The 11,087-nt window shown below is 46.2% G+C and overlaps 1 protein-coding gene across 3 annotated transcripts in view; it reads right to left on the minus strand.

The window, feature by feature from the left end:
- Positions 1–8,403, minus strand: part of CENPE (centromere protein E) — an 80,692-nt gene extending 72,289 nt beyond the window's left edge. For all 3 annotated transcript variants that reach the window (XM_090031908.1, XM_090031909.1, XM_090031907.1), the window contains exons 1-5: positions 8,247–8,403; positions 3,979–4,073; positions 2,478–2,567; positions 2,277–2,395; positions 1,315–1,434 (exon numbers count right to left, since the gene is read on the minus strand). In XM_090031908.1, the coding sequence (XP_089888034.1) occupies positions 1,315–1,434; positions 2,277–2,395; positions 2,478–2,567; positions 3,979–4,073; positions 8,247–8,302 (480 nt within the window). In that variant the 5' untranslated portion in view covers positions 8,303–8,403. The remainder of the gene's footprint in view (positions 1–1,314; positions 1,435–2,276; positions 2,396–2,477; positions 2,568–3,978; positions 4,074–8,246) is intronic.
- Positions 8,404–11,087: the final 2,684 nt, after the last annotated feature.

Below are 11,087 nucleotides of genomic sequence, written 5' to 3' on the forward strand. Positions count from 1 at the left end.
AAGGAGGTGATATTCCCCTTCTATGCAGCTCTGATTAGGCCACAACTGGAATACTGCATCCAGTTCTGGGCGCCGCACTTCAAGAAGGATGTGGACAACATGGAGAGGGTCCAGAGGAGGGCCACTCACATGATCAGGGGGCAGCAGGGCAGGCCCTACAAGGACAGGCTACGGGACCTGAATCTGTTCAGTCTCCACAAGAGAAGGCTGAGGGGAGAGCTAGTGGCCTGTTACAAACTAGTCAGAGGGGACCAGCAGGCATTGGGGGAGCCCCTGTTCCCCCCAAGCGCTACCAGGAGTGATTAGGAATAACGGTCACAAGCTGGCAGAGGGTAGATTTAGGCTAGATATCAGGAGGCACTACTTCAGAGTCAGGGCAGCTAGGATCTGGAACCAACTTCCAAGAGAACTGGTGCTGGTTCCTACCCTGGGGGTCTTTAAGAGGCTAGATGAACACCTTGCTGGGGTCGTTTGACCCCAGTACTCTCTTCTGCCATGGCGGGGAGTCAGACACAATGATCTACTCAGGTCCCTTCCGACCCTACAAACTACAAAACTATTATGGTGCACCACTTTTTTTTTTTTCTCTTTCATGCCACACTAAAATTTCCTTCTCTTCTACTTCCTCAACATTGTATTTCAAAAGCTTTAACATAAGCTTTAGTTGCTAAGTGACCCAAGTATACGAGCAATAGAATTTTAATGATATCTTCACCTTGTTTTTAATATAAACATCTTTATACTACTAATGTTCATGCTATAATGAACACAATTCTGCTTGATCACTGTGCAAGATGTGTGTAAAGTGACAGACAGTATATTATCCGTTTTGGAGGTGTTGAGACAACGGAGACATGTTAAAGCCTTGGGGCTCATTCCATTTCTTCTTGTGTTTAATTGAAAAGGCATACTCTTTGCATTCTTAGTATTGTATGAATTCCACATTAGAGCAGAGCAACAGTGATAAAGCCACAGCAGCATTAACTATTTGGCTGCTAGTGCTGACAGCAGCTCTGGCAGCTGCACAGAGAAGCCCCAGGGGCCAGATGACCAACCACCACAGGCTGGATTCAGCCCATGTGGCCATGGGTTCAACACTAAAGCAACAGAAGCTCAGGACTTAAATGCTTCATACCCATTAGGACACCTTTTTGCTAATTTAGTCTAGTCAAGATAATGTAACCGCTTTATCTGGTAAACAGTCTTCAGAGGGCTTTATTTAAAATCAGCATGTCATAATCTGACCCTATGTTCCTGGAATAATTCATTGCATTAAATGTCAGAAACAGGAACCTTAATTCTGGAATTACTTACATTAACATCCTCTCTAATTCCTAGAGGTTTTTTTTTCCTGTCGTCACAAAGCAAGTCTGTTATAGTTTCATTGTATATTTCCATGTAGGAAACTCGCAACAGAAACTCTCTATCCGGAATCTAAAGATAGAAAATAAAAAAATGTTAGATGAGGTGGGAGGAAGGGCAAAAAGAAAAGGCACACAGTACCCATTCTATTTTAAAATGTGGTACTTTACCTTTCCTCATCACAAATATCACCATGGGATTATGTTTAATAACAGCAGTTACTTGTAAGGAAAAATTAAAATCAATAAAATTTGATGCTGTTGGTCATCTTTAAAGCAAGGTACTTTTCCCTATTCCCTCAAGCAAAGGGAAAGATGATCTCTACTAGGGGTGCACTGGTAGAGAATTTTTGGCCCAATGGCTGATTTTTAACTAGCCATATTGGTCAATACGAATCTGATTCTGATATGCTGCCAGGCAGCATGGAGACTGGCATCCGGCTAGTAAGTCTGTGGGGGAAGGGGAATGGGGCACAGATTGAGGCCCCCCGTGGTGAGGGAGGGAGGCTGGAGCTGGGACTTGGGCAGGAGGAGAAGCAGAGTGGGGACAGAGCCGCAAGAGACTTGTTTGGGGGCCGTGGCTCCTGCCCCCAGATCTGTATGTGGGGTGAGCTGCTGCTGTGGGCTGGGAACTGGGCCAGGCTGTGCTCAGAGCAGATGACTGCAGCCACCCCAAAAACTCTCCATAGCCATAGCCCCCCACCATGCCATCTGCTCCGAGTGCAGCCCCTTCCCATCACCCCCTTCCCCCCTCTGAAGAGCTCTGCGCTGCCCCAGCCCACCCTGCCCTGCGCACAGATCCAGCGGCACACAACCCCTCACCCCCTTGCCCTTCTGGGTTACCAAAACTAACTTAATTTCCTTGCTGATGTTTTCTAACATTCCATTCCCTTTATCCCATCACAATTTACTTACTGCACAAATAAGTTTGAAGATATCATGAATTGCTTTTGGAATAATGCCAATAGAAGTCTCGTTCCCCATCATTGTATATGTTTTTCCTGAGGCAGTCTGTCCATACGCAAAAATAGTGCCTAAAAATGAAGTAAGTGTTAACTGACCACTGTCCACACAAAATCCATAAGATTCAATTATGAACATCAATGCAAGGCTTACCATTGTATCCTTGGACAGCAGACTTAATAATTGGAACAGCTACACCTTCGTATACCTTTTCAGTGCTGTCGTGTGAATGAAAGACACGATCTTGAAAAAAGAAAAAAAATTCTGTCATGGTTTTGCTTAACAAATCCAAAAGGATGACCTTTTGGGTCAATAAAACCAACTCCTTTGCAGATGTTGCAAAGGAGACTATGCTGTCACAGATAACCCCTTATTTTTTATATAGGATGCAGTAGTTTCATGTTAGGGCTCATATACACATGCATGGAAATCCAGCACGTCAGAGCAGACTCAATTAATCAAGGCTGCTAGAGCACGGAAATTGATGCACTCCAGCAGCCTCGCACCTCATGTGTATCAGCATTCCTGTGCTGAAAAAATGGCAGCAGAGCACCGTGAAATAAAACACATTTGATAAGTTTTAGTTCAAAAGCACCTCCCCCCCACCCCTGCCATTTTTTCAGCAGTTGGGGGGGGGGGGGGGGAAGGTGCATGGGAAAGAGGAAGGTAGGACAGCCTGGCCCCACTCCCTGCAGTGGGCACTACACTCAGCCACTCTGCATGGGCCTGTGGGGCTGGAGCCACTGCCTGGGAGCATGGGGCTCCCAGCTTGGACCTCAGGTGGGGCAGGAGGCACCGGGGTTGGGTCCCCTCCCCCTCCATATCTGGCCACATGCCACTCCCCCCCACCAAACATTAGGGCAGTCCAGCAGCAGTGGGAAGGATCAACACAGCCAGGGAAGAAAAGCAGGGCACAGTGCCATATGCTTTCTATTGCTGATCCAGGGGCACACATCACCTGAGAAGAGCCTGGCACAGGACCCCCAGCCTGCAGCTCTCCTGGGGGGGGTACGTAACAGCAAGAGCCACACCCTGCACCCACTGACAGCTTCCCCCCAACCGCTTTGGTCTCTGCTGCAGCCCCAAGAATGGCTGACAGGCTGTGCCGCACCCCTCCCCCTTACTCCCTCATGATTTAAACAGATTTTTTTCCTTTTCTTCCTTTTATCCTGATTTCATCTCAGTTTTTGTTTTGAAGATAAACCCCCAAAAAATTCCTCGATTTTTATTTCTTTTTAAATAAAAACTGAGAATGCAGAACACTATCAACTCCACAGCCAACAGGAAACAAGAAATATGGAAAACAGACTGCTAAAAACAGCCAAGAATATGGCATGAATAGGTAAATAGTCCTTCATTCATAACTGTAGAAATTTAAGACTATTTTTTCTACTGGGAATTTTGAACCAAGAATTCTTTAGTTGTTATATCACTGGAGTGGTAAGATATAGTCCAGTTTCCAGGTTCTCCTATGGTTTCTTCAAGTCACGCTTTTACCCCAGGCTGCCAGACCTCTAAAAAGAATTATAATGTTGCAGGAATGCAGAGGACTGCTTCAAAAACCAAATTCATTCATGATTGTGAGGGATTCAGATACTGCGGTGATGAAGGCCACATAAATATCTAAACAAATAGATTTTCTTTAACATCTTACCATAGATGAAGCTCTTCATACCATCCACTTGAGAAACTGTACAATTCTCACTTTGCCAGTGAAGCTGAGCTTTATCCTCAAGTGCACCATTTTCACTAACGGAATAAGAGACATTCCAGCAACTTAATTATTTAGCTATATAAATACCATATTTTCTTACATATGACATGTCACCAAAAACACACACCTTGATATTGAAAGGCAGGAGAAAAAAAAAAAAAAGAGATTCCCAGATTTATGATTGCATAGAGCAGAAACAGAGCCTAATCTTCAGCTGACTCACCCTCCCTTTCCTGCATAAGCAAAGCTACACCCCTAGCTGCTACTGAGCACCAGTCCCCATGGGTAGATCTATGATTTTGATAGAGCTAATGTCTGAATGAAAAGAGGGTATGAAATAGGGCACTTTTGCTGTATACTAGCTGCTCCTGGACCAAGAAATGTTGGCTTGATTAGTAGAACATAAAGACAATAAAGAGTAACAATCCTTAACAGAAGTAGAGTGAAGAATAAGAAGTCAATTGACCCCTTTAGCTCCCTGAGTAGTAATTACCACAGCTGTGCACCACGGAACAGGAATCTAACCAGGACTCTTCCAAGCCTGGGCAGAAAATCACCTTCTCCACTTAATTCACAGAACCCAATTTCAGACAGCTGATTTTGGGGCAGGGGGGTTAAGTGTGCACTGTGTGGGATAAAATACAGTATTCATACTTGCTCATTCTACATATATTTTCCTTCATAGAGGTTCTCCTCTTAAGTACTGCTAATATGCAACGTACAGTTTAGCTCAGATTTTTCAACAATATGAGATTAGTCACATGCAGGTCTGGGCTCCCACAGACATCATCCTACTCCTTTCAGTCAACGAGAGAAGTTTCATAGTTGGCTTGCTAGATATTTAGGATTGTTAACCAGCATAGAAAACAAAGTCAGAGGTTATAGGAAGTGCCATTTTTAAAGGAACATATATAGAGGGACCTGTATATATAGATGCATGTATGTGTATACATACATATACATATCGGTCCCTCTCTGCACACACACACACACACACACACACACACTCACTCTCTATAGAGATCTATATATATCCGTGTGTGTGTGTGTGTGTGTGTGTGTGTGTGTGTGTGTGTGTGTGTGTGTGTGTGTATACACATGTATATATCGGTCCATGTGTGTCTATATATGTATGACAGACAGACACACACACACACTTACAGGAGGGACCGATATACATGTGTGTATTATACATACATATACAAAGGTTCTTTGGGTGAATCTGGTATCTTTTATTAGACCAACTAAATAGTTGGAGAACAATATTTAAGCAAGCTTTTGGGTTTAAAAACCCTTTGTCAGGCTGAGGATGTTTCAGCAGTTGATGTGTGTTCTTCCTGGATGGAATGAAAAGTAAAAAAGCCAGAGGCTGGGCTGGTATGCGTACATGATGGGCAGTCAGTGAAAATGTAGTTTGAGGAGCCAGTGGGTGAGAGACAGGCTGGGTCTGCAGAGGAGGGGGATGAAGAGTGAAGAAGTACCTGGGAAGTCAGCTGTCAGGCAGGTTATAATGTGTCATAAATGTAATGTCTATATTTAGTCTATGATCTTTAGTATCCAGGAGGTTGATGAATTGGAGTTCGTAGGTGGCGGAGATGTGTTGGCAGATTTTGCATTTCTTGCCATGGCATGGTCTGGATCCATTTGGTGTGTCCAGAAGCAAACTTCCTCAGACCCAAAACACACCAAATGGATCCAGACCATACCATGACAAGAAATGCAAAGCCTGCCAGCACATCTCCACCACCCCCACAAATACTACACCCAACAACAGAGCCATCAGCATTCCTCGTTCTTACAGCTGCACCTCCAGAAATGTAATACATCTCATCCAGTGCAACAAATGCCCTGATGGAAATACGTAGGTGAGGCCAAACAACATGAATGCACACCGGAAAGCTGTCAAAGACAGGAATACCCAATTACCTGTGGGGGCACATTTCTCACGAGAAAACTACTCTCTCTCCAATTTCTCAGTCCTGATCCTCAAAGGAAACTTACAAAACACTTCCCAGAGACGAGCCTATGAACTCCACTTCATCAGCCTTCTGGATATCAAAAATCATGGACTAAATATCGACATTACATTTATGACACATTATAACTTGTCTGACAGCTGACTTCCTGGGTACTTATCTACTATTCATCCCCCTTCTCTCCCCCACACCCAGTCTGCCTTTCACCTACTGACTCCTCAATCTACATTTTCACTGACTGCCCATCTTGTATGCATGCCAGCCCAGCCTCTGGCTTTTTTACTTTTCATTCCAGCCAGGAAGAGTACATATCAAATGCTGAAACTTCCTTAGCTCAATGAAGGGTTTTTAAACCCAAAAGCTTACTTAGATATTGTTCTCCAACTATTTAGTTGGTTTAATAAGATATCAGATTCACCCAAAATAACCTTGTCTGCCATTGTCCTTAGACCAACACAGCTACAGCCTACACCCTTATATATTTATATACACATATCAGTCCCTCATACACACACACACACGGATGAATCTACATATCTATCTATATAGATACAGAGATCTCCTTCTCTACATACAGGGACCGATATATAGAAAATGTGGCTAACATCTATTTTAAGGATAACGGCTGCTCCCAACTGTTTAAAAACTGGAAGGAATAACACCACAGCTGCTGACTATAGCTAACTAACTTCTCAGTTTTCTGTTTCTTAGGGCATGATGGTTTAAAATTCTGTTTAAACTACAAGCAATCAGATGTACAAGTCAATTTAGAATGGCTTAAACCTCCTTAACATTTCAAAAGTATACTAGGATAATCAGGAATTATTCTGAACCCCCTCTTTCAGCCAGATCAGCGTTCTGTACAGACACCAAGCATTGTGCGACTACTGTCTGGTCGGTCCTTCAGACATCCTACACTTTACTCACTGCTCCTCATGCCTGTCCCCTACCCAAGCAACTGGATACTTCTCTTTGCAGCCAGAACTCACTTCACCCAGTCCAGGACCTCCCAGCCTAGATCCACCTGGAATGGGTGGGATGGGGAAGAGAACAGACAGGTGGATCAAGGGGGTTCTGCCAATTCCCAGGGTGGTGTGTACTTCTGGGCAGGGGAGGGACTGCCCAATGTCTTCTCAGCTTTTAAAACAGCATTCCCTCCCTCAAGCTGCTTGTCCATTTCATTCCATTAGCAGCAATTGATCAGTCTTCCAGACACCAGGAGGTTTTGGCTTGGTCATGGCTAGTAGGGGTAGCATACTTTTGCCTGGGGGGGCGGGGGGTAAGAGAAGAGAGAAGCTACCAAAGATGTCCACAATTTGTCCATGCCCCAGGTCAGTTTTATTTTATCGCTGGCAATGGGTGTCAAGGCTATGAGCATCCCTGGAGCATACGGCACCCCAGGAACTCAGAAGCAGGGGTCCAGGCAACTGCCTCAAGGCAAAAGTCTTCTTAAAGCAGGAGCTTGAGCCAGAGACATTCAGTAGACCCTAGAGTGCTCACTCACTAGGCACAGGGGAAGCAGCGGTCCAGGTAGCTCCACCTTTGCCTCCAAACCAGCATGGGATGCACCAAATCCTGGTACTTGCCAGGAACTGAAGTAAATTGATAAATGACCGGGGGTGGGGGGTGCAGAGATGAGTGCTCTTTAAGAGCCACAGTAGCTAGGGCAGCCCCAACTCCTGGGAGCCCAGAGGCAAAGGCCTAGGCAGCCTTCCCCCAACACAGCCCTGGGCAGGAATAGCCTCTATTGACTTGAGCGTTAGTGGGGAGGGAGGAGGAGGGGGAAGGGGGAGAAGAGGAAATTAGAAAGTGATAATTGCAGGCAGTGGAAAGCCTCTTTTCCCTCTTTGGCATTCGGGGGGTGGGGAGTCTTCATTCAGAGGCTGCCATGGGACCTGGGGCACTGGCCACGGAAAGGTCTGTTGGGCTGAGGAATCACTAAGCTCGTGTTGTGAGGTCGGCCCCCCGCAGGGACCGGGAGGAGATCTGAAACCAAGAGGAGGTGCCCCGTTACCCCGCGGGGCCGCAGTGCAGAGCTCGGGCCCGGGTCGCGGCGGGGCCACACTCGGGGCAGGTGCCAGGAGAAAAGAAGGGGCTCGGCGTTCGGAGCACAGCGCGCCAGGCCGCGAGTAGCCGAAGACTAGCCCCCCGCAGCCCCGGGGCAGGTCTCACGGCACGGGCCACCCTCGGGCCCGGCACCGCTACGAGCCCGCTCCGGGCGCCCCACGGTACCTGGCGATGAGCGGCCGCACGCGCACGCAGACCGTCACGGCGCCCTCCTCCACCATGGCTCCACTGCCCCCAGCGCCAACGGCCGCTCCTGACGCTGCCACAGCCCAGGCCGCAACCGCCGTCCGGATTTTCAAGTCTCCCAGGCTCTCCTCTGATTGGCCCTTGCTCTCCCTTGCGTGTCAGGGCTGTACCACTGCGTGGGGGGAGGGCCCCGGTTTGGACTGGGCCATGCTGCGTTCCGACGGGCGGGCTCCTGCTATCGGCGGGACAGGGAGCCAGCCACTGGCGCGTGGCGATATTATGTATAATACCTATATATAATTAGATATATATCTGTCTAGACGTATAGATGTAAATAGACCTATATAGATAGATATGTATATAATGTCTTGTATGTCTATATATCTACATCCTAACGTTATAAGAGCCTTAATTTGTCTTGTCTGTCCGTCCATAATGCTTTATTCACGCCTCTGACTGGCTGACAGCCAATCAAAGTAGAAAGAAGCATTGGGACAGGAAGTGGCAGAGCGCCACCATGATGGCAGGGACGCAGGGGATGGAGCAGGGGGTGGCTTCTTGGAGGCAGTGGCAACAGCGGATGGAATATATACTAGCCAATTACATATATAGACACATATATATTAGCTGTTAATATATCTATATATCTAAATAGCTGTGGATATATAGGTTTAGATATAGCTATACAGATTTAGTAACAGCTAATACACATCTGAATGAAGCAGTGGTGGAAAGTGCCAGGCACTTACCTTGCCTTAAGGCATCCTCAGCATCTAAGAGGATTTGGCTCCAAGAGACCAACTTTGGTTCCTGATGTAATCTGTGACAAAGTCCTATGATGACCAACAGCTGAGAAGGATAAGAGAGTTTTGGTTCTCAGCTGCTGACTCAGCAGCTTTTTGGTCCCAACCCTCTGAGAATCCCAGGTGAAGGTGTATTTACAAAGTCAGCATTTGAAGGCCCTCCCCCTGACCATCCCACAAAATGTTTTTGAGCAGGGATTCTTAACCAGCGTACTGAAGCACCCTGCGGGGCAGTGAGATCCTTCTAGGGGTAACACACAATGCACCGTTAGGTATGCAAACACCTACACATGATTTGCAAGATAAACCCAGAGGTTTCAAATGGGAATCCAATGCATCAAAAATATTCTGACCTGTCATGGTTTTGTGGCAGAACTGCTCCTTTTCTGTAGCGAAGAAATGAGTGAAAACTAAGATTTGGCATTTTTCTGATGGATGCCTTGACTCTAATGAATGCCTTGAGTCTAAAAAAGATTAACAGCTACTTCTTTAGAGCAAAGAGCAGAGGTCTCTGTGGGCCTATTCACCTCTTTGTCGTTTACACCAGTGCATAGTAAGTGCAATGTTACCAAATCAAGTCACTTTCCACTTTACTCACTTTGCACTTGTACGAGTACACAGGGTTGGAAAGAAGGAAACAGCAGGGTCCCCCAGGGATCTATGCTGGAACCAATCTGTTTAACAAATTCATAAATGATCTAGATAAAGGGTGAGGAATGAGGTGTGGCCAAATCTGCAGGTGACACAAAATTATTCAAAGTGGTAAAGACCAAGGTGGACTGAGATACTAAAGAAGGATCTGGCACTATTGAGCAAATGGGCAACTAAATGGCAGATAAGTGGAAAGTGATGCACTTGGGCAAAATCACCCAAAATACCTACGCTATGATGCGCTCTACATTAGCTGTTACCACACAGAAAAGAGATGGTGAATAGTTAACTAAAAACATCTGCTCAGAGCTCAGCAACTGTCAAATAGGCAAGCAGTGTTAGGGATTACTAAGAAGAGAATTGTAAACAAAACTGAAAATATCATTATAAATCTAGGTGGCCTATTTATAAAGGAGGCTTGGCCTATTTAGAAGAGAGATGCTTGAAGGGGGACACGATTAGGATTTACAAAATAATAAATGGTGAAGATACAGTAAATAGGGATTTATTATTTACCATCTCTCACAAGACAAGAACTAGCAGTAACAAAACGAGAGTAGTATGTAGTGGGTTTAGAACAAAAGCAAGGTCTTTTTCACACAGCATGTAATTAAAGTGTGGAACTCATTGCCATCAGATGTTGTGGAAGCTTTCAGTTTAGCCAGATTCAAAAAGAGACTGAACAGTTCTTGGAGAAAAGGGGCATCTATAGCTATTGAGCATGGGAGTTAGGGGCACAGCTCTGAATCAGAACTTCCTAAACCACGGCTGGGCAAAATGGCAGATCTGGCCAGTGGCCAGACTTTGTTTCCCAGCAGCCCCTGCCCATGTTGCTGTGGTCAGTTTCCAGGGAGATCCCAGTAGCAGAAGCACTGTGAGGTGTAGAGCCCATGGAGATGGACCCCAGCAGCACTGGTGGGCAGTGGATTGCAGCTCTGCCCTGGCTCTGGACCACACTGTCACCACCGCAAGATCTCAGGACTGGAACAGCTGTGCCAGTGCTGCTGGGGCTGGTCTCCATAGTAACCCTGGAAACCAGCTGCAGCGACATGGACAGGGGCTGCTGGGAAATGGAATCTGCCACAGGTCTGATTCAGCCCGTGAACTGGACTTTGCTCGCTCCTGTCCTAGACCTTAAATGCTGGAGGCAGCAAGCAAGAGGAACAGTGGAAAAAACCCTGGTCATACCCAGTTCACTCTCCCTTTCAGTATCCACTCTTTGTCCCTGTGTGACACAGGATACTGGGCAAGATGGACATATGGTCGGACCCGGTAAATGGCAGTTCTTATGTTCAAGAAGACGTGGCAACAGTATGCAAGGTCCTATAGTTCAGTTCCTGACTTTGCTAATTGGGCCAGGTGCTTG

The sequence above is a fragment of the Crocodylus siamensis genome, chromosome 2 (assembly GCF_052110815.1).
Source record: "Crocodylus siamensis isolate JL-2025a chromosome 2, ASM5211081v1, whole genome shotgun sequence".
In the NCBI taxonomy this organism is placed as follows: domain Eukaryota; kingdom Metazoa; phylum Chordata; order Crocodylia; family Crocodylidae; genus Crocodylus; species Crocodylus siamensis.